Source organism: Rhagoletis zephyria, unplaced genomic scaffold, assembly GCF_001687245.7.
Source record: "Rhagoletis zephyria isolate East Lansing unplaced genomic scaffold, Rhagoletis_zephyria_1.1 Rzeph_scaffold_00520, whole genome shotgun sequence".
NCBI classification, from domain to species: Eukaryota; Metazoa; Arthropoda; class Insecta; order Diptera; family Tephritidae; genus Rhagoletis; species Rhagoletis zephyria.
The window spans coordinates 115,492-139,952 of record NW_016157604.1 but is presented as its reverse complement, the minus strand read 5'-3'; the positions used below and the strand labels follow the sequence as shown (position 1 = coordinate 139,952).

Here is a 24,461-nt window from a genome sequence, read left to right as displayed (position 1 = left end):
AGAAATCGGTCAATACGTAGGGAAAAGGTACTAAAATCTTTCTTTAAAAACGTTGGTTTAAAAATATTTTGGACCTATTACCTATGAATGTAAAGATCTTAAGGAAATCTGAAGATGTTTGATCCATGCTTTCTTTTGAACTGTGGCACGGCGATCAGAAGTCGACGTACACAAAGTTATTTAGAAGGTTGTCAGAACAATACACTTTTTGATGGGCTTTAATGGGCAAAATGAAACCAGCCACCATCTTTGAAACAAAGGAAATCCCTTAGCTTCTTCGGAGGTACCCAACACTTTCTTAGCGGTTCCTAGTCAAAACTATCTAAATATACTAATAGCTTGAAGACAGAAATAGAGCTATAGTGTGCTGGGACCTGACTGATAACTTCAGATAGTCTTCTTGATTGTGATACACTATTTATGAGCACATCATGCATGATCATCCCATCACCGATCACTATATAATAAGGATGGTGCAGATGATATGGTCTATAGCTGTCTGACGTTCATTAGACTGAGGGCCTGTTTGGGACAGATGTATTAATATCGGTGAGGTAATATTCTCTTTCTCTCAGCAAGCTACCCAAGTTCTGAGTCTGTAAATTTTGCCTTGGAGTGATGAAAATACCTCCAAAAATCTCGTTATTTCGATTCCGTTGACACAATTTTTAAACATTTTTATGCAGTCCTTTTAAGCTTACACTATGGAAATATTCAAAATGTGACGGCAATCTAGCACTGAGAATTGTTTGTGCACTTAAATTTTAAAATAAAATAAAACAAATACTTAGTAGCATGTCCTTTATTTCTAATAACGGCCGCACAACGTCTTGGCATGGAGTCTCCTGACATATCTTTTTTGGAATCTTGTTCCAGGAATCTTTGACTGCCTCCCAAAGTGCCTGGGATAGCACGACTTTAAACCATTCTCTCTAAGCCGGAAGCGAACTGTCACTAAACATGCCGTGTTATTAAGCTCTTTTCTGGCTTACAAGGGTCTTTTTGACTTTTCGGAATAAGCCGTCTGACGAGTAAATGTGACATTGCGCGCTTGCGGTCAAGTGCTTCTGGTTTTGGAACAAATTTTAATGCATTTTGGATCATTCCGTGGGAACTATACGGCTCACTTCCGTATAAGATTTGCCTTGAGAAATTGTTTTTTTTATAATATCACGTTTTTCGGCGCTGAAATGCTTTCCACGTCCCATAGCTATTCAAAAAATTTATAAAATTCAACTCTTTACACAACAGAAGTTTTTTATAAGAACGAAATGCGCAGCCAGTGCTATTATTTTTACCGCTTGAAATCGAGTACCACTGAAGAACTTACCCTGCAGAAAAATTATCAGTTGATTAAAATAACCAACTTCTAGTTAACTTTTTTTCGGGATTTCGATAAATAACTAACTTTTAATTAGCTATAACAAAACTAACTTTAAGTTAGTTGTAAAGTCGTGCTGGAGTCATGCAGACGTTATCGGGAGTTTGTTTTCTTTACAAGTTTCTATTTGAATATCCTCATACAAAAATTACTTTCAATACACTTTTTTCTGCACTTCGCAGATTCTTTTTCGTATTCAGGACAACTAAAAGAAAGGAGGAAATTGCATATTATCCTTTTTGATGTTATGTCTGATCGAGTCCAAAAATGAGACCACGTACAATAGAACATGTAAACAAATAATAAATTCAAGTTAGTTGACATCTACTGCAGAGGAAACCAGTTCTCTGTATTTTGCGGTCATCGCCCTTCAAAGAAAGTTAGTTACGGCCAATAGAAATAGTTAATAAATAGTTGCCATAGTCGACTGCTAGTTAGTTAATAGGAAAAAAAAGTTTATAGCGGTGGTGCTATTTTTTCCGGCACTGTATGTACATACATACATTCGTAATACCTAACTAAAAGTAAAAACTGAATCAAAAGCGGTTTAAATGAAATTTTAATTATTCAATATTTTACACCTGTCAATATTTTTGTCGTTTTTGTCATATTCCCACAGTTGCCATTGTACATTCCCCGAAAAATTATTCTCACAATGCATATGAATGTAGCGCCAACAGCAAAGACATAATTTTCGTTTACGATAACTTCTCCAACGATACTCAGTTGTACTTATTATTATTATTTTTTTTTTTGTTTGCCTGCATTTAAAAAAAAATAATAATAATATTCGGCCGCGCAGTCATTTTTCTCACTACACAAACCAGCGCAATCAACCAAGGTCTGCTTCGTTGGCTCGCTTGTTCGTTCATCGGTTCGCTTCAATCCATTCATATCAATTCCATACAAGACGAGGAGCATAGCGTGATTGCGGCTCGTTTTTGTGTAGTTTATGAGTCCTTTTTACCAATGACAGCCGCCACCGCCGCCACCGCCACCGGTCTTCTCTATCCAAAACTGCCCAACTAGCCGAAGTTTACATCTTCCTGGCTGCTTTTACATACATACATATATACGTCTGTATATGTGTAGTTGTTACGCGCGCTTCCCCATTATGCTTGGCTTGTCCCTCTCATTGTTGATTTTGTTTGCGTTTGGCAGTTTTACTTAGTTATTGAAGTACATAGTTCCATCCTTTTTTCCATTATCTTCATTAAATTTATTTGTCGGTACGTCCGCCACATCGTGCAATCATCTCAGTTGTTATGCCTGTTTTTCCAACCACAGCTTTCCCTTTAATCATTCGCGCACCCACTCGTCTCTTCTCTGCTAACCATAGGGCGACTTCTACTCGCTCGACCGCGCGCAGCCGCAAACTCACTATGGCCATGTTTGCATCAGCACTTTATTTATTCTATTTATTGCTTTTATCTTTTATCGTTTTCTCTGCCTCCTTTGCCGTATTGTGAATTATTATTATTTTTTTTTATTCTTGTAGCTTCATCTGCCGCAACTTTATGCTGCTCGCTGCTCGAAAAATCCAGTAGCCGTTTGGCAAGTTTCTTATTATTATTGTTATTACTTTTGCCGCCATTACCACTGTGGTTGTTGTTTTGTCCAATATCGCGATTCTTGTTCGGCAGCAGCAACAGCTGCCATCATCATCATCATGGTCATTCTCCTACTCCTCACTCACCTCTGCCCCCTTTCGTGGCATCTTCCTGTATAGTTGAGGCGCACTACGCCTTTCATCTTTGCTTCCTTTGATTTCGTTTTTTTTTTCTTTCTTCCTTTGCAAATCCATATCTCCGGCCCGGGCTTTGTTTGCTCGGTCCGTATCGTGTATACTGTTTTTCGTTTTTTTTTTTGTGTTGTTTTCTGGTCTGCAGTAAATTATGTTTGCTTACATACGTCCGCGCGGTACACAGATACGATTCTCATCTCCTCGTCGCTACTCACTTCTACTCCTTTATCACTGCTGCCCATTTCGTTCGCTACTCCACTATGTTTGTGAATGAAGATTCATGATTTTCCACTACAATTCATCTCGACACGACGACGACGATGCTTCTTCTTTTAGAATGTCCATCAGGCTAGCGATTCGTCCGCCGCCGTGACGTTACTACAGCCACAACCGGTGCCAGTGTCGGAGTCGGAGCCGCAGCTTCAGCAAAAGTGCAGTTTGCCCCATACACTTTGGGGTTAATCCATTTGCTTTACCACTTGCACTCTTTCTTCGGACTTCAGACCGACCCTTTTCCTGCAACTATCCGCCGTACCGCTTATTTTGTTCTTTCTTTTTCGTGCTTGCCACGACATATTTTTTGTACAGATCTTTCTGCTACCTTGCCCCTTCTACCGTTCTGATTTCTGTGTCTTTTTTTTCGTTCTGCGAAAAGTATGCTTACTATCTCCCCTCCGAATCGGCGCTATGCTGTCACCGTTGTCTTCGCTTGAAATTCTACGAGTATATAGTCAATTTTGCGTTGGCGGTGCCATTCAAACTGTCTGCGTTCGGCGTCTGCAACTTTGTTGTCGTAGTGTCGCTCTTTTGTTTCCTATGGAGATGTTTTGTTTTTTCTTCCTCTTTGAGATTTACCCAGCTGTTACTGTTTTATACATATGTATGAATTTTGTGCTGTTTTTTAAATTTCGCAGAAGTCTTGAATTATAGTAGTCGCTTTTTATTGCAATGCTTCTTTTGTCAGATTTCCTCAGAACCATTCTTCGTGCGAATTTTTTAGACGAGATTTTTTTAGAAACACGCAATGGTTGGTTTTTTGACGTCAAATAAATTAGGTGCAAAAAGATGTACTCAAAATTATCACGAACCACGGCCAGTTGAACGACTTTTAGCCTCTAATTTTCCCAATAATTGATCAACAGTTTTTTAGGTTCTCTATGGTTGTTGTTGCTTCCGATACTGTAACGTTAAGGGTCGTAAAATTCAGAAATAATTTGGAAAGATCCCGAAAACATTTCGAGAAATTTCCAGAAAAAACCTGAAAAAGTTAGAAAAAAGCCAAAAATTCGTAAAGCATAAAATTTTTGTATTAGTACTTAAATGGCAAATATAATCGGTTAGCTTCTCCTCAAAAAATATCAACGCGGCGGCACACCCGCTTATTTTTGCCGTAAAAATTTTAAACAAAAATTATCGTATGTAATTTTACTGCTAAGTAGAAAAATGTTTTCACTACTACTGCTTCACTCCATTTTTGGAAATGCAAAACCATTCCAAATTATGCTTTCTCACTTTTGGAACCGGGGTATTAACAATTGTTATTATTGTTTTTTTTTTCTTTGTTTTAACCATAGACAGTGGCCGGTAAACAAATAGGGAGGGAGATTTTAACATATTTTGGCTATTTTTCTTTTGTTTATTTAATGTTTATTATTTTTCTAATAAAGTATAGCTAGCTATCTAATTAAAACCACGTATGTTCCGAATTTCAAACTTTGTACAAACAATTAGGAACATTCGCCTTTTTAACCAAAATTTTTAGAAAAAAATTGTGGTATACAGTTTTGTAACTAGGACTTACCATTGATTTTTAGCAGAGTATAGATGTTCGACAATTATTTTATATGGAGGAAAATGCACACTGGTCAGAAAAAAATTGCCTAAATTTAACGGTAAGCCCTAGCCACTTCAAATTTGCACTTTATTATACTAAAAATGCAAATCTAATTTTTTTTTAATTCTGAATGAAAAGTATGGAATTTTAATGAAATTCGTCGAATTTTTATAAATCTTGCAATAAGTTTTAAATTTTGGCTTACATGATTTTTGTTAGATAGTCAGGAATACTTTTATAAAAGAAATATAAACAATAAGTAAACAGAAGAAAAATAGCCTAAACCCGTTAAAATATCGCGTCACTATTTATTTTCCCGTTACTGTAGATATACATATGCCGCGTTTAACACGTTTACCAACACGTGGTTTATTTCAGCGTATCTATGCGTGCAATGCAATACTGCAATTGGAAGTCGAAAAGAAATAACAACAAGCATATTTTGCCTGTCCATAAACCAGTTGAGAACAGCTAAACTTTATATTGTACGTATGCCTGCATATACATACATACATACATGTACAGACATGCATACATACTTATGGTCATCATGAAGGCGCAGTTTTTGTTGTATAAACCATTTTAGTAGGCACTTGTTGTTGGTGCTGTTGACTATGAATGATAACATTGGGCAAGCAAAAGATAAATGAAAGAAGCAACAATTACAACGACAACGCAGATTCTTGGTCAAGATCACGCACACATTTTAAATTTGTTTCTGACGAGTTGCAGCCTCCAACAACCAGCTAAAGTGGCAAAGTTGCTGGGGCAACGGCGGTTGACTTTTACCCTGTGGAGAAAACTCTCCAGTTCTGAAGTGTCAATTGGGCCCCGCAGCATCCCTTTTTCGATAGTTCAGAACTAGTGCTAAATTCTATAGTTCCGAAGCAGTTCTAAAACCGACAGACGAGAGAAAAAAGTATCATGATTTTTCAATCTTTTCGGTTCTTCCGTGTGCGATTTTAAATTATTTTCAAAGAAATGTTTTACGTTTACATACCTTTGGCTGTAGCTGACTTTGCAGAGGTGCTAGCTGTTATTGGTTAGATTCCAGACGGTCCCAAGATGTTAATATGTTAAAACAAACTTTTGTTTTGTATTACCAAACTGTAAAAGGCATCTGCGAAGTGCAGAATGAAAGTGCATTTGATCGAAAAAGCCGCCAAACACATATCTATGTAACGTAAACAAGCGCTCGCTGCATCCCTTTTTCTACAATTCCGAACCAGTTCTAAATTTGTCACCTTAGATATAGATTTCTAATGATAAAAGTGAAATAAAATAGTTCTTGTAGTTTTTTTTCTCTGATTTTGAACTGGTGGGGATCTAGTTACTATCGGACTAGTTCCTTTTTGGGCGATAAGGATCTTGTACGGAACTAAAGCTTCACTAGTCCGCGGTTTCCCTGCAGGGTATGTACTGTATGTATGCATGTGCACGTGTTCGTTGCAGCTCCGAAGTTAAATTTGTTTGTTATTTTGTGATTCTTGTCTTAAATTGCAAAATACGCATCTGTTCTCATGCGTAGTTGAATGCCGCATGTTTACGCATACGTTGATGCTCAAATACAGTAAATGTACATAACTACATAACTACATACATACATATGTAGGTATGGGTTGCACATGCGCTCATGCATATTTCTACCAATTTTACTTCGTTTAAATTTCTGGCATTGCGCGAAAATCATTGAATGCTGCACAAAATTTTTGCTTTGTTGCCAGTTGCCGGTTGCCACTACTCCGTAGATAAAATTTTTTCCAAGCGTGCACGCATGCGCAAACGGAAATGCGCTACACATTGCATTTATCGCATGTATGTATGTACATATGAACGTATATATTTAAAAAGCAGAAGAGCCTCCACTTCGCGCTCAACCTTGATTCCTGTCACCATTCCCTACCACTGCACTCTAAAGCCCTTCCCTTCCCCTTCATCTGCCTCTCTCCCACTTCTGCTAAACTGCTTGGCCGCATGCCACACATTTCCACTTGCATGTCAATGTGAATGCTCCAGTCGGAACAGCAAGAAGGTATTTGACTTTTTGGTGCCACAAGAGCACACTAAATGAAGAAAGATACAACAAAATAAAAATGCTGCAAGTTCCAACACAAAAATATCAATGGGATCGCAAGCAGCACAGCAAAAGATGATGGCGGATAAAGTAAGCTTTTCTGTTGAGGCTGCCGCAATTCCATTGGTTTCATGGCACAACAATAAGGCAGGCAGGAAGTTAGGAAGCAGGTATGTACATACATACATATACATATGTACAGATATGTACGTTGGTAGGCAAGGCTACCGGAGGCTGGACATGCAAGGCAGGGCATTGAATGTTTTTTTAAGTAATCGAGTGCGTGTGTCATTGTATGTTAGCCTCTACTGCTGCTGCGTTGTGTAATTTACGCTGGAGCCTGCAGAATTTCTACATCAATTCCAAATATTCGTAGGAAGGGCGTTGTTGCATTTTTTCATGCATACCGGACATGATTGTGGTCTCTCCTTGAGGCTCTTATGTCGACACATACGTATGTACATACATATGTACATAAATTGGCACTGCTGCTGAGGTTTACTGGCAGCCAGGCTTAACGCAACAATTGGTCGAGTTTTGTTGATGGTAAAGAATATTTAGCTTATGTTGGACTTACAAGGAGGAATGCAGAATCTTAAGTACATTGTTTTTCTTGTCGTTGCATGCCATTTATCGGTTTTGGGTTTGGTATTTGCTATTTGCTATTTCAGCGTGCATACCAACGATAAGCCACGTGGAGTCGAGCAATCTTCGAAATTTAGCGGAGAAGTTAATAAAGTACGAAGCCATGGCTCCGTTGTGTTTTTGTATGTTTGAAAAGATGATGCGTGTAACGTTCTACAAAAAAATAAACTAGATTCAGGTATACTCGATTGGATGTGTTTTGATATTAAAAGCAGGTTCTGATTGGAAATGCCAACGGTTGCCTAAAAGAGTCAACAGTTGTTTACTTGTTTTTAAAGTTACACCTCGAATGCAGCGGTATTTTATCGGATTTTCAACGATGTATTTATCGATAAAGAAATATTTACCGTCAGGTTTTCATCGATATATTTAGCGATAAACATATACATTTATAGAGATATTAGTTACACATAACTTTCGATATTTTTCCCAAAATACTGTCGATACTTTTTATCTACATATATATATAAATAATTATCGATACTAAATGTATGTGTTGTATTACATAAATGCAGTTATGTGTTGTATTACATAAATGCAGTAATGACGATATTTTACCGAAAAGCTAACGATACTTTTTTTCTATATAATAATCAATATGAAATTTATAAACATATGATAATACGCAGCGGCCCTGCGTTATGTACATTTCGATATATTTATCAGAAGGGTGTATTTATCGAAGGAGAAGTTCCAGCGTTTTCTTGTGCTTTTATCGAAATATTATATATTTTTTTTCTCTATTTAATAATCGATATGAAATTTATGTATTAGATGATATTATTAAAGAGGCCTTAATCGATATATCTACATATTTACTTTTCGGGTTTTTGTTTTTAATTATACACCTGCAGGAAATTTATCTAACCCTAAGTTAACTTGAAGTTGTTTAGGAAGGCACTAAAGGTCCCTATTGCCTGCATATTTTCTTTAAGGAAAGCTAACTATATTTCTTATGGCGATGGTCGCGAAATAATCAAGGATGGTTACGTCTGCATTAGATGTCAACTAACTTGTAACTACCTACTTTTGGACATAAATGCCTATAAAAATACATTTTTTTTTTAATTGCTTATTTACAAATGTAATTTATTTAACATTACGAATGTATATTTCTTTACAAATTCTGATGTAGGTGGTCCCATATTCGAATTCCGTTAGACATAACTTCAACATGATTAAATAAAATTTCGATCTTCTTTCTAGAGTATTTAACCATTTTTATTAAGCTCGAGGCCGCTTTTAATGAAAAATGTTGTGGAAAACCCATAATAATACACATGCGTTTATAGATGCATGTATCAAAAATTTAACGAAATGTTGATGTATATCGATCGATAATTCATATATTTAATGAAATTATTTTCGACATATAATTGATATTTTGTTTATACATTTGTACTTACGTATTCTTACGCTCATCGATTTTGTATCATAAATTGATATTGAGTCTAATAAAACCCATATTAATCCAAGTTTTAAACTTTATAAAAGGCTACAAACTTTCACCTAAATTTCAAACTTTTTTCTCAGAAGTGTTAGAATTTTTTCGAGTACGCAGTGTAACAATGTGCAAAGTTTCAAGTGGCTAAAAATTACCGTACTCAAAAAAAATCTAACACTTCTAAGAAAAAAGTTTGAAATTTTAGTGAACATTTTTTGATTTTTTTTGTAATTTTCTATAATTTAAATGAAAATTCCTAAAAATAAATAAATAAAATGAGTGGGAAACAATATCACTTTGAAATGTGGGTGCTATTGTATTGTCCAATACTGTACGGGGATACGGGCTTCGGAGAGCGCAAGCCGCGCTAAATTACAAAGTTTAATTGTTGTTCAATAACTTCAGTTTTTCAATCGCTTAAAACTTGCACTTTATTATACTAAAATTTAATGGGCTACAGAACTGCATACTTAAGAAAATTCTAAAAAAATTTTAATAAGCTTGCAAATTTATTATATACTCTTTTTACCGAACTCCGGTGTACAAAAAAAAATTCATAACTCTAATTATTGTAGAGTGCACCGCATAATACTACACCTTTTCCAACAGTATTTCAGAAAAACACAAATGTATTTCAGAAAAGGCCAAACGTATTTCAGAAAACCGCAAATGTATTTCAGAAAAGCGCAAATGTATGTCAGAAAAACACAAATGTATCTCAGAAAAACGCAATTGTATTTCAGAAAAGGCCAAATGTATTTCAGAAAACCTCAAATGTATTTCAGAAAAACGCAAATGTATTTCAGAAAAGGGCAAATGTATTTCAGAAAAGCACAAATGTATTTCAGAAAAGCATAGCTAAATTCTAAAAATATTTTTGTGAAATACATTTGCGTTTTTCTGAAATACATTTGAGGTTTTCTGAAATACATTTGGCCTTTTCTGAAATACATTTATGTTTTTCTGAAATACTGTTGGAAAAGGTGTAGATATACTTAAATATTGGGCAATACTCAGAGCTACCATTGTGATTATTTTTTTATCTTTTTTGAGATATCAAAAACTAATTTTTTTAACAACAAATGTGTCTTTTCATAGAGAATTTTGATGTGTGTATGTGTGATTTTTTTCAAATTTTTTCTCGCCCCGTTCTCCAGATATTTGGAAAGCTATTAAATCAATTTGTTTTCATTTTTGTGCTGTAAAGTTTTTAAAAATGTATTATTGAAGCTCAAATTTCATATTTATTTATTATTTATATTTATGCATCAACCATAAAGATTTGAAATAAAACAAACACATGAAGTGTGAACCCCGTCCGTTTTGGTATGGAACGCCCCATATACATATAAGACATATCTTTTGTCGTTGTCACTGCTCATCGATCGTTTAATTTTTTTCATTTGTTATAATATTTTAATTTGCATATTTGTTATACATACTTAAATTGGTGCACACCAAACATATTTCCTTGTGTATGGAATACTTACCAAAATATGTACATATGTATGTATGTCTTTATATATTTTGCCTTAGTGGGGTATTGGAATTTGAAAAAATTATCACGTACGTACGTGCAAAGAAAATGAAATGAGCATTAAATTAATACGATTATGTGCTATAAACATAAATGTAACAACTGCCAATTTGTATTTAGCTATGTAAGTATGTATGGAAATATGAATATGCTGGTATTAGCAATATAAATTTATTCATGTTTCCGGAACCCCAAAAGCTTTTCACTGGAGCATTTTATCGCGAGAAAAGCGCAGGTTTTGAATCAGTTTGTGACCATTATTGCTCCGAAAACATTATGAAATTCCAAGGAATTTTGTGGAAAAGAACAGATGTTTTTATTTTAACGTAAACATAACAACTACAGATTTCAACTAAAAATCATGATGAGCAGAATTGTTAATAGACTCCTTAGGCTCCTTCACAAAAATATTACATACCGAAAGTTATGGCACATAAAACCACCAAATACCCGTATCTAATACCCGTATGTATGTATGTGTGGACATTAGGGTGGTCCAAAAATCCAGGTGGGGTGGGCAAGAATTTAAGTCCCATTTTTTATGTTCTCACCGCCTAGGATTCCCAGCAAAAAATCGGTAATCGCTTTTAGTGGTAACGTGTTCTAGAAGGCATAGCGTTATAATGCCTTCGAATTTTTCCGCTTCTTTTAGGCATTGCCGGTAATGCAAAGTAGAATGTCCAACAATATTTTATTTATTTCGCTTCTTTGTTTGATTTCGGGGAATGCAAAGTAGAATGTCCTATAATATTTCTTTTTTAATTCGTTTCTTTGCTTCATTTCCGGAAATGCAAAGTAGAATGTCCTACAATATTTTATTTGTCTCGCTTCTTTGCTTCATTTCAGGGAATGCAAAGTAGAATGTCCTACAATATTTTTTTTATTTCGCTTCTTTGCTTCATTTCGGAGAATGCAAAGTAGAATGCTGCATCGTAGTCAGCTGAAAAATAGAATGAATACCCAAAAATTCTTTTTCTACCGTTACTTTCTGTGGAAATTTGTCTCGCATAAAAATCATGTTTTGCTTTGTTCAATTTGCAGCGAAGTTGAAGTCAGTCAATGAAGTGAAGTACAAGAGTGAGGAAGTACAATTTTAAGCTTAGTTAAATATGCATGTATGTACATACCGATTTTTAAGTAAATCTAAATACCTAAATAAATACATATGTATGTATAAAAGCTGATTTATAAAAATTTGAATTAATTTTAATCTTTTAAGACATTTTCTGATTTCAATTTAATATAAATAAGTATGTACTTATCTAGGCATTCTACATTAGTTTCTCTGTAAGGCATTCTTTGTTCGCTTCTCTGGATTCTGTTTATCCATGCGTTCTCCCTTCGTTTGAAGGTAATGCTGCGGGTAAGGGCTTACCTCCAATGACATGCCCATGTTAAAATAAGGCCTTCTTGTAGCGAAAGGGTAAGCGATTCCCATCGCCTAGCTCGTTTCCACTTTCGTTTCTGTGGTAATCGTGTTTTTTGCTGGGTTGTTCCATGCCGAAAAAATATACCCGTGCTTTTTTATTTCGGTATCAAAAACATTTATTGGTCGCTCAAAGATTTCCATGTATTTTATATAGGGAAAGAACAATTATTCTTAGAAATGGAAAATCATTTTTCTTGAAAATCAATATTTTTCGATCGGAAATCTCTGTTTCTCTTCCCGTAATAATACCCAATTGTTTTTTTTACCATTTTTTGATACCAGCGATTTTTTTGGCTCCCCATTGCATTTTTAGAAGTTTTTGGAGAACGTAAAAAATTGTTAATATTGAGAAATGGTAAAATAAACAATTGGGTATTATTATTGAAAGTCTCCAGAAAAGAAACAGAGTTTTACGAGTTTTCAAGATTCTATACCACTTCTACGAAATTTTTTGATCACCCTAATGTGCATATGTACATTACACCGCACCGAAAAAAAAAATTCGACTTACGTCTCTAATTCGTAAGAATTTTCGCAAGGCAATTTCGAAAAAAATCTTTGGCCGAGCAAAAGTGTCGCTTTTTCGGATTTTTAGTCTTCGACAATTACAGTCGTATCTTACTAAGTATGATAAGTATACCGAGGAGACAATTTTGGTGTTCCAATGTTCATTGATCCAAGTATCCCGTTCCGGTAGTTCGCACAAAATCTCAACTCCTATCGCGCTCAAGTACCACCCTTATGTCAGTAAATCAAAGCTCAACAAAAACCATTAGTAGAACTAAATAAACAAAATTTTATTGTCGAATTTAGGTGTCACCGAAAAATGTATAAAGGTGACCCACCCGCTAGGTTTGGCAAAAAAAAACCAAAAAAGAAAAAACAAATGTTTCGAAATTGTCCTGCAAAAATACTTCCGACTCAGTGGTATACGACGAACTTTTTTGTTTGCTTGTGGTACGGTCTAATGTAGATTTATAAGTCCAAATCCAATTTACTTTAATTTAAAAAGGAAATATACTTTGGATTAAAAATTCGTGGGAAAGTTATTTTATTGTATTCATGAAGTTAACTTTTTGTTTCAGAAAAGTTTGTACCCATTTGTTTTTTTTTTCACAGCAGTGCTTTACTTTTGCTTTTTATTGCATGCTCTTAAATATTTTGCATCGTAACAAATTAATTCACCACATAATATTGATTTGGTAGCACAATGAAGAGTGACAGCACAAACACACACACACATCCATTTATTTATTTCTGATGTAGCGTACAACGGCGTGTAAAATGTGTACGTAAAATAAATTTTTTTCACTTTTGCACATAGTATACACAAGAAAATACTCTGCTCTGTAAGTGTAACTAACAACTTAATGAAAGTCATAATTTATGCAAACAGATTAGACTATTTACAATAGCAGCAACACCGGAAAAGAGGTTTACTTTTGGTTTTGCAATTACGATAAGTCTCAAAAAATTAATACATATTAAAATATTTCTATGCAGTAATTTCTCGGTGGGAAACAGAAGATACTTCGTCTTGTCTTCGTGCACCTCCATCGCTTTACTTCCATATCCAACGTGGAAAGCGAAGAATAAACGGTGCTGTCTCGTATGAAGGCTTAGGTCGGTATTGATCCAAGGTACCTACATATATGCCTGTAAGATCTTTTCCTCTAAGTTTTACTTAAGTTGTTTTCCAATAATCGCTAACTCTTCAATGTTAGTTTCCTCGGCTTATTGACTCGCTGCTGTTCCTAGATCTGCAGTTCTATCTAGCGACAAGAATAAGTTTTGCTTTTTCCAGTTTTCCATTGCCCAAAGAAATACTGTTATCGCTCCCACTCCACTGAGCCATCCTTTATTCTACTAGGCTTATCTTTACCTTAAAGGGTTCAACTCTCAACACTGCGCCAGCAGTGGAAAAATTATCATCAATGGGCTCTCTTTCACTCACAGAAGAGATGCAGGTGGTCGCCTCAGTTGAAAGGTATGTAGAGTGGTTAGGTCCTTTTGACAACACCAATGCTCTTGGCGAGTTTGCAGTGTTTTTTCGTAGACACCATGAAAGAATAGCCCAAGGCCCTATTAAATAAAATAGCCAGCGAGATCGCTACACTTCTTATTTATATTCACAAAAAGTAATTCCGGCGTAAATACTTACATATTTATTCGGGTACGTATAAATTTATATATGCATGTATATATGTACTAGTAATTTTAATCCCGGTATTTTTAAGTCCCGAAAATCCCGGGATTCTAGGTTTTGTAATTTACACTGGCGGCAATAATAGAAACGCTTTATGTTGACCAGTTTTAGCTATATTTCTTTTGTTTATTTAATACTCAAAATTTTTTTTAAGTACAAAACCGCGTATCGTCATTCTGCAAAACCGCGCACTAACTTTATTAGCCTAAAAAAATAAAATAGATTCGTCCTTGTGAACCCAAAAAAACGATTTCATTTGGTACCCATGTTTTTGTTTTACATTGCACTGAATTTTTTAAATGAATTTTGGAAATAGTCTTATCTTTGTAATTATAAAGTCTTTTTAAAAAAATCATGACGTCAGAGAAATGCCCATTTATATGCAGTTCATTATATGTAATATGAGATGAGGTAAAATTTTATAAAAAAAATTTAGGCTTACAATAAACAAAAGGAATATAGACAAAACTAACACTAGTATTATATGAACTTATTTCAACCAGAAAATAAATTTGTTGACTTAATTTTCTTTGCATCGAGCTTTTTTTAACATACCTTGAATTACTTTATCAGATATGTACTATATGCTAAAGTATTATTAAATGCATATAAATTTAATTACTGTCTTTCGTTTTGTTGCTTATGAAATAATTTTCACTTTAAATAAAAAACAACGTTCCAAACCTGTTTACTTATTATTTATTGTAGTTATGGTAGGAGAGCAGCTCACACCATATTGATGCAATTTGCAAGTTGTTGAAAAATAATAAATATCTAAATTCCGGGACTGATCCCGGGATTGAACCAACGATATCCCAAAAATCCCGGGATCGTAAAAATCGAAAAAAATTAACATCCCTAGTATGTACATATGTATGTACCACATTCATATTAAATCATAAATTTTATACGCAACGCAGTAAAGCAAAAAAAAAAANGTTTACTTATTATTTATTGTAGTTATGGTAGGAGAGCAGCTCACACCATATTGATGCAATTTGCAAGTTGTTGAAAAATAATAAATATCTAAATTCCGGGACTGATCCCGGGATTGAACCAACGATATCCCAAAAATCCCGGGATCGTAAAAATCGAAAAAAATTAACATCCCTAGTATGTACATATGTATGTACCACATTCATATTAAATCATAAATTTTATACGCAACGCAGTAAAGCAAAAAAAAAAACTAAAACTAAAAGAAAAAACAACCAAGTGCCCCAACATCACTCAGAAATACTTACACGCACATTGTGTGATGACTGCGAAAAGATGGGGCGTGAACGTGAATGTAAATGTGTAAAGGTGGAAACGCCAAACAGCAAAATATACTAAAAAAGAAAAATAAATGAAGACAAAAGCCTCCAAAGTGAGAAGTGGCTTGCAAGCAGCAAAACAAAAGCAGGTTTTTGTTATTGTGATTTCAAATGCCCGTGGCGGCGTCGGGACTGTTGTTGTGATTTCTATGGTGTTGGTGGCATGATCAAGTCGACGTAGAAAAGCGCAGCACAGCAAGGCGCGCGCGTATTGTGGTAGCAAACTGGTTTGCTTTCAACTTGATTGCTGCCGCACAGCCGTTTGTGTTTGTGTTTATCTTTTTTTTTTTGTTGTGCCATACTCTCTTTTTTCTATTTTTTTTTTGCTTTTTTATTAATTTTTTGGTTTCTATTTTCTTTTTTTTATATATAATCTGTATTCCTTTATGCGCTCACTTTCATAGTCTGGTGTTTGTCGTGTGTTTTAAACATTGTAGACTTTCGTTGTTTATTAATAATGCTGCCATTGTAGCTGCTCACTTAGTTTCAAATTCGCGGCCGTGTACTTCCTTCCATTTGTATGATTTGTTATATGTACACAACTTACTTGCTTTGTTTTGCTTTTTTGTCTTTCTGACTTTTTATCTGCTAGTTTTTTGCATTGTATTTCTTATCTTGTTTGGTTTTCATTTACTTGAGCTTATCCGCCTATTGATTACAGTTTTCCTTTTGAAAAAAAAAAAAAACTGACAAGCCTCTTGCAAAATTGTTATGCTGCGTTTCAACAGATTCATTTAAGTAGAAATTAATTTCAATTTAATTTTTTGTTTAATTCTCAATTGAATTTTTTATCAGTTTCAATAAGCTTTTTATTTAAGTTAGTAAAAACATGGCAGCACCGTGCTAAAAGTGGTAGTATGTGGTTTGTGTATACTGATCAGCTGATTGAACGTATAACATCCCTGAGTGTGGGTATTCCAATTTAATTTTTATTTCAGTGAAGATCATAGGCCACTTAAATCAAAATTAACAACAAATTAAAATTGAAACCAAAAATTCAAAAATTAAAATATATTTTCACTTAAATGATTCTGGTAAAACGCAGACTTAGGGTTCTCTTGAGATGTGTGTAGGAAGAATTAGAAGGTTTTAGTGCAAATTTTGTGTAGATAATATGTCGATAATTTTTAACGATATTTTAGCAGCATAAATATTCCTAACCACGTAAACTTTTATAGATAGTATTGTCGATTTTAATTGTTTTTGTTTTATTTATCGTTCTTATTGAATATATTCATCAGAGCCGTTATCAACGTCATCAATTAAAAAAAAACAGCTTTTAGAAAAACTAATTTTATTTATTATATATTTTATATTTTAGCCACATGTAATATACATAAATAACCTCATAAAAGTATATCGATAATTTAATCGACTTTTAAATTTATCAATTTAATTTTTGATATTTATCGATCTTCCCATCGATGTGCTTAGAACAACCGTTCTCAATATCAATGTTATACGAATTTTATCATACAAATATCGATAATGTGTTCAACATACTGATATCGAGTTTTCTATCGATGTATGTATTTATCGATTTTTCGATACTCTTGTCTTACTGCGTTGTGTATATTGTATTCGACACATTCACCGATAATTTAATCGCATGATTTATCGATAAATTTAGGAATTACATACTCAAGTTTACTAAGTACAACGTTACTGCTATACATATTTGCTACATACGTACAACTGATATATATATATATATATATATTTATCGATACCGTTATTCGTTAAGTTATTGATATAGTTGCGTGTCAAGCCGTTATCGATATTAATGTAGATACATATATTTGCCTCTATAATTTTCGATAACATCATTGATATACTATCACCAAGTTGGTTATCGATATATTTATCGATATCGGTTTAATAAGCCAAATGAATATTTGCACACGATTTCTTATGCACTTTTGCTTAAAATAAACATTTACAGTAGCACACATGCACAGTATCGGCTGTGATTAAACAAAAGACTTAAGAAGCGAACTTCAGCATCGTAAATGAGCATAGATCAAGTTAATAGAAAAACTTATTGCAATATGCATATAAAACGAAAGCGTTTTAAGAGTACTTTAAAGCAGGATTATTTTGAAATAGAGTTGCCAAACTCTATTTTAGAATACGCCATTGTGGAAAATTGTTTGAGTAGGGTTGCCATATATCTAGAAAATAAAATAATTGCGTGTGTATCTAAGTTAAGTAAACTTTTGCATTGTGAGCAAAAAATAAAAGCTTTATCTGAAAAGTATTATTAAACAGAGCTGCCACCTTTTCGAAACAATTTGAATTAATGAAATAAATTACACATGTGTGCATTAAAATAATCAAACAAGGTCTTTAAACTTTAGAAACACTTCGTACCAAGAATATTTTTGACTAGGGTTGCCACCTGCAATAATTTATGCGTGTAGTCTAATAACGCAAATTTTAAAGTGTTCAGTATTTTTTCTTTTTTTTTTAGTTTCCTAATTTTTAGCGCTAGCGAATAAAATATCCAAACATATATGTATGTTGCCGAATAGCCAGTCAGATTACCGCTGACCTAATTTAGCAGGATAAGTTAAGCGTTTAATTTTCTAGTTCAAAAATATGTTTCAATTTCATGCGAGTTTAAATGGGAACTATTCGCACTAAGAATGACATTTTTCTTCCTCCTCTATCCCAGCAGGCGCACAAATATGTTTAACATGTAAGATCGTGATTCATGAATCATAACACCTACGCTTCAGTTAAACAGCGCCTGAAAGCTTCGTTGTTTTTATTGTCAATATCCAATTGACATTACTCTTTTTTTATTTTTTGCACACTTCGTATGGAAGTTTGCGCTTGTGTGTTTGGTGTACTTTATTTTTATTTTCGTTATTAAATATGCGCGAACATGTCTGAATGGCGGCAGCGGTGACCAGCAACCAACGAGCGACGATCAAAGCCAAAGCCAAAGCAAAAAAACGCCAGCGCATTGACGTTGCCATTGAAGTTGTTGTCGCTGTGGTTGACGCGTTTCGAAGGCATGTGATGAATTTTCAATGACTAGGTTCATAGTTACATACATACATACATACATATGTACATAACGTTTATTTCTACTATATGTAGGTATATACATTTATTTTTCTGCATACGGTTTTGTTGGCTTACCGCCAGGTCTCATTTGTATGTGCTGTGATCACAAAAATGAGGTTTAGCAAATTTTAGAGTTGCAATAAATGGCAGACATTCTTAAAGCCCATGTTGGTTGCCAAAAAAAGATACCTAAATACATACATACTTATATGCTTATCGCCTTGTTAAAGTATATTAACCTTTACCCAAGAACCGGAAAAATGGCTAATAATTTTTCTTTCTTTTTTTTATAATTTTCTTTCAGAGGGTCGCATTTCATCAAAAGAACTGCCTACTGCTCGTTGGCGTCGTGAGCGTCGCTCGCGTGCCGGTGAATACCCCGCGCTGGGCAGCGCCGCCGCCGCCGCCGCCTCATCGTCGAGCAGCCTCTCGCCTGCTGGCACGCCACCGCCACTAACGGTTTGTCCTGGCTTAACATCACCAGTGAGCGCGCATCATCATGCCACCGCAACGGTGCACAGTGGCGTACCACCACCCATGTCTATTATGATGGCTGCAGCAATGCGTCCGCTTTGCGAGTCCACTAATCGCCCAACGCCACCGCCATCGAACTCCTCAGCTGCTGCCGTAGTTGCGGCATATCATCATCAAGGCGGTGGCATGGAGAGTCCCATTGATATGTCGGTATCGTCGTCGACGTTGAAGCATCGATCCTCGCCGCCGCCACCTTATCGCGCGCCATTGCCTGGCTCCACATATGCCACTGCGCTGGCGCGCCCTAGCGTTATCACACAGGCGCCATCGAAGCGCGAACGCGAACGTGAGCGTGGCGATCGCGAATTGCTGGCGAATCGCGAGAATGACAATCGCAGCACTGGTAAGTGTCAGCACAGAAAATTTTGTAAAAAATATATATATTATATATTTAAATTGTTTTTTTTTTACTTCTGTAGAATCCATTTCCATGTGTGAAACGGTGATCGATGAACACTTTCGCCGCTCGCTGGGTCCCGACTATGCCGCGCTCTTTGGCAAGAAGTCGCCCGGTCATAATCCAACCACACCATCACCGCAGCCAAGTGCAGCCGCAATGACAACCACAGCTGTCATAAATACGCCAACGCCCACACCACCACCAATGGTCGCGTCCGCGTCGCCAATTGCAACGCAGGCATTAATTGTCGGACATGCGCCGGCGCCAAGCGCTTTGCCGCCCTATCATGCAACCGCCGCCGCCGCCGCTGCCGCCGCCGGCGCACCGCAAGCGCTCATTTCACCAAAGCCAGCAGCGGTCTTGCTCTCTTCGGCCGCCATGTACGCTGCGGCGGCACAGCATTCAGTCAAAGCTGAAAGCTTATCGCCACATCAATTGGAGCATATCGCCATTGCTTTGCCACCACCACAACAGCAGCCACTAGCATTGGCTACTACACAACGCAGTAGTACGCCGCCCAATTTAAATGCACGCGGCCTGCCAGCTCAATCGCCACCACCACCACCACCAACAACAACAAGCGCGGCGTTGCATTCCTCGCCGCCTCCGCCGCCACCACCAACATTCCCACACACAGCCTCATTGCGCAGCCAAACTGCGTTGGAGCTGCACTCAACCAGTAATTCACGCTCGCCGGTGGCAACACCACAGCAGTCACCAAACTCAACCACTGCTGCGGCAACACCACCTCCGCAGCCGCCGTTGCCATCGACTTTTGTGTCCTCCTCGTCTACGCCACCAACAGCGACAGCAACGCCACCACCCATTATGCCGGCGATAATGCGCATCAAAACTGAGCCGGGGATGTCGGCAACGAATACGCCACCAGCCTCACCAACCTCAACCTCTTCGCCGACGAGTATCACTGAGGTGAATGCTTCGGTTGATGATCACTTTGCCAAGGCGTTGGGTGATACCTGGAAGAAGTTGCAGGAGAACAAGGAGGTGCGTAAGTGAAATATAGCAATAAATCGGAGGAAGCGCAAGAGAGATGGTTGCATAAATGAAGAGTGAGGACGGAGGTTTTGTGAGTTGATGTAAGGGTGTGTGAAAAATTCAAAAATTTTCTTTTTTTAATTAATATGAAAATTTTGATATGCATGCCGGTTAAGAAATGAGGTTCAAAAGACGGAATATAAATATAAAAATTGTTAGCAACAACAATGATCTTTTAATTATTTTTCTAGAACGGAAAACCAAGTTTAATCAAAGTGAAAATAGTTTTTAAAAACATAGAATGGTATGTGGCTGTAAATCTGCATCTCCAAATTGAAAATACTGTATATTAAAAGAAAAAAAGTTTGTAAAACTTGAAAGCGAAAATGTGTTAAATCCTCTAAAAAATCTTAACTGTAACTTACAAAAAAAAAAACAAATAAGTTTAAACCAAACCTAAAAAAAAAAATATTTTATAAGTTTATGCTAACGGTATGAAGTATGTATTTAGTAAGTTAACTCGCAGAAGATGATTAGATCTGTAATTTTAATAACAATTATTACTGTTCCCATAAAAAATCAAAATATGTATAAGTATAAGTATTACTATCAAATTACCATCANTTTCCCAAAAAAAAATCAAAATATGTATAAGTATAAGTATTACTATCAAATTACCATCAATCTATGAAAGAAGCTTTTAAAAAATACTAAAGCATGAGCATACCATGACAAATAACTTCATATGCATAAATATGTACATACAAATAAAATTTAAGAAAAAAGAGTGCAACTTAAAAAAAGTTGTAAACTTAAAAATTGCATTAAAAAAACCCCTTATTGGTACTCTGGCTACTTCAATAAATGCTTTTCGAAATAATTGAGCAAAGAAGATATAAAGTTTGACTAGATAATATCTGAGAATCAACAAATAAATACTAGTATATTCACTAAGAAACATCGTACAATTGGCTCAAAAATAGTAAAGTTGTAAAGAATTCCTTTGTACTTGGAAAAGCTGGAAAACCAAGGGCTTAAAAATATGTTCAATATGATTGATGATTAATTTCCACAGTTTTGTCTTTTGAATTGTGACTATAATATCACACATAGAACAAAATATTTCAAATCGTATTGAAGAAATTTTTTTTTTGTTTATATATTTGATACTATGTATACACCCCGTGTCAAAATTTTAAGCGCACCGTAAATTGAAAAAGTTTAACAATTTATTATTTTTTGTTTACATTTAATTTTTTTTTTATAAAAATATAATTTATTCTGTGACATAACCATGAAAATCTAATTTTCAAGGTTTGCGCTTACTCAAAATCCTTCTACGAAGTCGAATTAAAAAGCTTAAAATTTTTATTACAGTGTGTTGACTTTTTTAAATTTTTCGCAAAGTTGAAACTCCCATTTTTATAAAAAAAAATTATTAAAATTAATCAACAAAAAATTAATTGTAAAAACTTGTAAATATGCGCTGCGCTTACAAATTTTGACACGGCGCAAAGCTTAAGAGCGCACCCAAGTACGAGTGTTAGGGTTTAAATATCTTGCAAAGTTTATGTTATGATTTTAAAAGTTTAACCGCTACTCAATTGATCTCTAAAAAATACATAATAATAATAAATAAATAACCACTTTTTATGTTTTCACCAATCGGAGTAAATTGGATATTTTTATTACTACCTGGCCAATCTCTAAATGTTTCAAACCAAAATTAGCCCTAAATCTCGTTGCTGAAAAGTATAATGAAATTTAGAAAAATCAAAATAGTATGTACGTATGGAAGAGTAGCGTATGTATGAAAGGCTGGCTTTAGTATAATGCGGCATTCGCAGCATACGATTGCGAATGACTCACTGGCGCCGAGCTGTTGAAGAACTTTTGGCAAATAAACATCAAAAAATGTCTTGTGGTTTAAAGAATAAAGGGCATGCCGAATTATACTAAAGCCAACTTCCCGACAGAAGCTACTATTCCATACGAACACAGATACATACATATATACATATCGTTACCTTAATATAGCAAGGCCCTATCTCAGATTTTTGTTTCTTAACAGAGTAGTTATAACGCTATACAAATACTAAAGTTCTTCAGTTGCATATTCCTCCAAAACTTTGGTTTTTAATACACACTGAAACAAATTAATTGATGTAGTAGCTGTTTTTAAATTCTATTAGGTCCTTACTGAACAGCCTGCCGACTTTTGTACACAGCTGGGTTTCGAAAGAAAATGAGTTAGGGTCTTTCTATATGAAGGTAACGGTATGTATTTAGGTACATTAGACCGTACCATTTTGGGTGGCGCCCACATACGGCGATAATTTTTTTTTTAATAGCTCTACTGGAACAATCGAAAAACTTCTTCAGCAAAAGCTTAATGGTTTTTGAAGCGCTTTAATTTACCAATATTTGGGTAATACGTTAGGTTGATAAAAGCTGAGATCTGGTGCGTAAGTATACCAGAACAGGGTACTTGCCGTCAATGAGCTTTTGTACAAAAAAGTTGTCTCCTTCAAACAAAAACCCCGACTCCGTTTTTTACCGTGTCACGCAAAGAAGACAAAGAAAATCTTTCTGAATTTATCTTTTCATTCTTGGCTAAGGTTACACCTGCGTCTTGAGCTCTTTTAAGCACCTATGTACCTTTGTAAAAAAGCACCTTCTTACTATCCAAGCATTTCGATTTCTATGGAAACAAAAATGTTCCGTGCCGCTACTTTAAGATCCAAATGTAAATGCGCAAGATATGATGAAAAATGTAAACAGGCGACGCGACGCCTACGTTCCCATTTTTTCTAATACGGTCTAATGCATATAAATATGTACATATGTACATACATATATTCTTAATGTTCTAAAATTTAATGACGCTTGCAAATTCTGTAAATTTGTTAATTACAAAAGCAATTGGAAAATTCTGTGCGGTGATTTGGCTAATTTTAGCTCCATCTACATGCCATTAAGCAAAGTTGTCGCNAGCCTTTCTATATGAAGGTAACGGTATGTATGTAGGTACATTAGACCGTACCATTTTGGGTGGCGCCCACATACGGCGATAATTTTTTTTTTAATAGCTCCACTGGAACAATCGAAAAACTTCTTCAGCAAAAGCGTAATGGTTTTTGAAGCGCTTTAATTTACCAATATTTGGGTAATACGTTAGGTTGATAAAAGCTGAGATCTGGTGCGTAAGTATACCAGAACAGGGTACTTGCCGTCAATGAGCTTTTGTACAAAAAAGTTGTCTCAAATTTAAATGCGCAAGATATGATGAAAAATGTAAACAGGCGACGCGACGCCTACGTTCCCATTTTTTCTAATACGGTCTAATGCATATAAATATGTACATATGTACATACATATATTCTTAATGTTCTAAAATTTAATGACGCTTGCAAATTCTGTAAATTTGTTAATTACAAAAGCAATTGGAAAATTCTGTGCGGTGATTTGGCTAATTTTAGCTCCATCTACATGCCATTAAGCAAAGTTGTCGCATTTGAAGTGAAAAGACCCCCTAGCATCCACAAAAAAAAACAAAACATCTACTTTTTGGTATGCTTTCGTTGATGCCTTCCCCCTTCAAAAATAAAGACGCTGAGAACGTTATCGCCAACGGCTGGTGCTATAGCGCCGCGATTGCCGATCATTTCGGGGCCCCAATTGAATGGAATGTTGACTGTAGATATGTTTTTCCAGCAAGATGGCGCCACATGCTGTACAATGCGTCAAACAATCGATGCCTTGAAGGAAACATCTGTTGAACGCGTTATTTAACGAAATGGGCCAGTCGATTCGCCACCAGGAGCGGGCGATTTAACGCAGCTCGACTAT

General features: G+C 35.5%; 1 protein-coding gene across 1 annotated transcript; it reads left to right on the top strand.

Annotated features, from left to right (window-relative positions):
* Positions 1-15,566: 15,566 nt before the first annotated feature.
* On the top strand, positions 15,567-20,739 carry LOC108360110 (Tondu-domain-containing Growth Inhibitor). Its single transcript, XM_017612273.1, has 3 exons — positions 15,567-15,615; positions 18,987-19,559; positions 19,636-20,739. Exons 1-3 carry the CDS (start codon positions 15,567-15,569, stop codon positions 20,631-20,633), a joined length of 1,620 nt encoding a protein of 539 aa, XP_017467762.1. The 3' UTR covers positions 20,634-20,739.
* Positions 20,740-24,461: the final 3,722 nt, after the last annotated feature.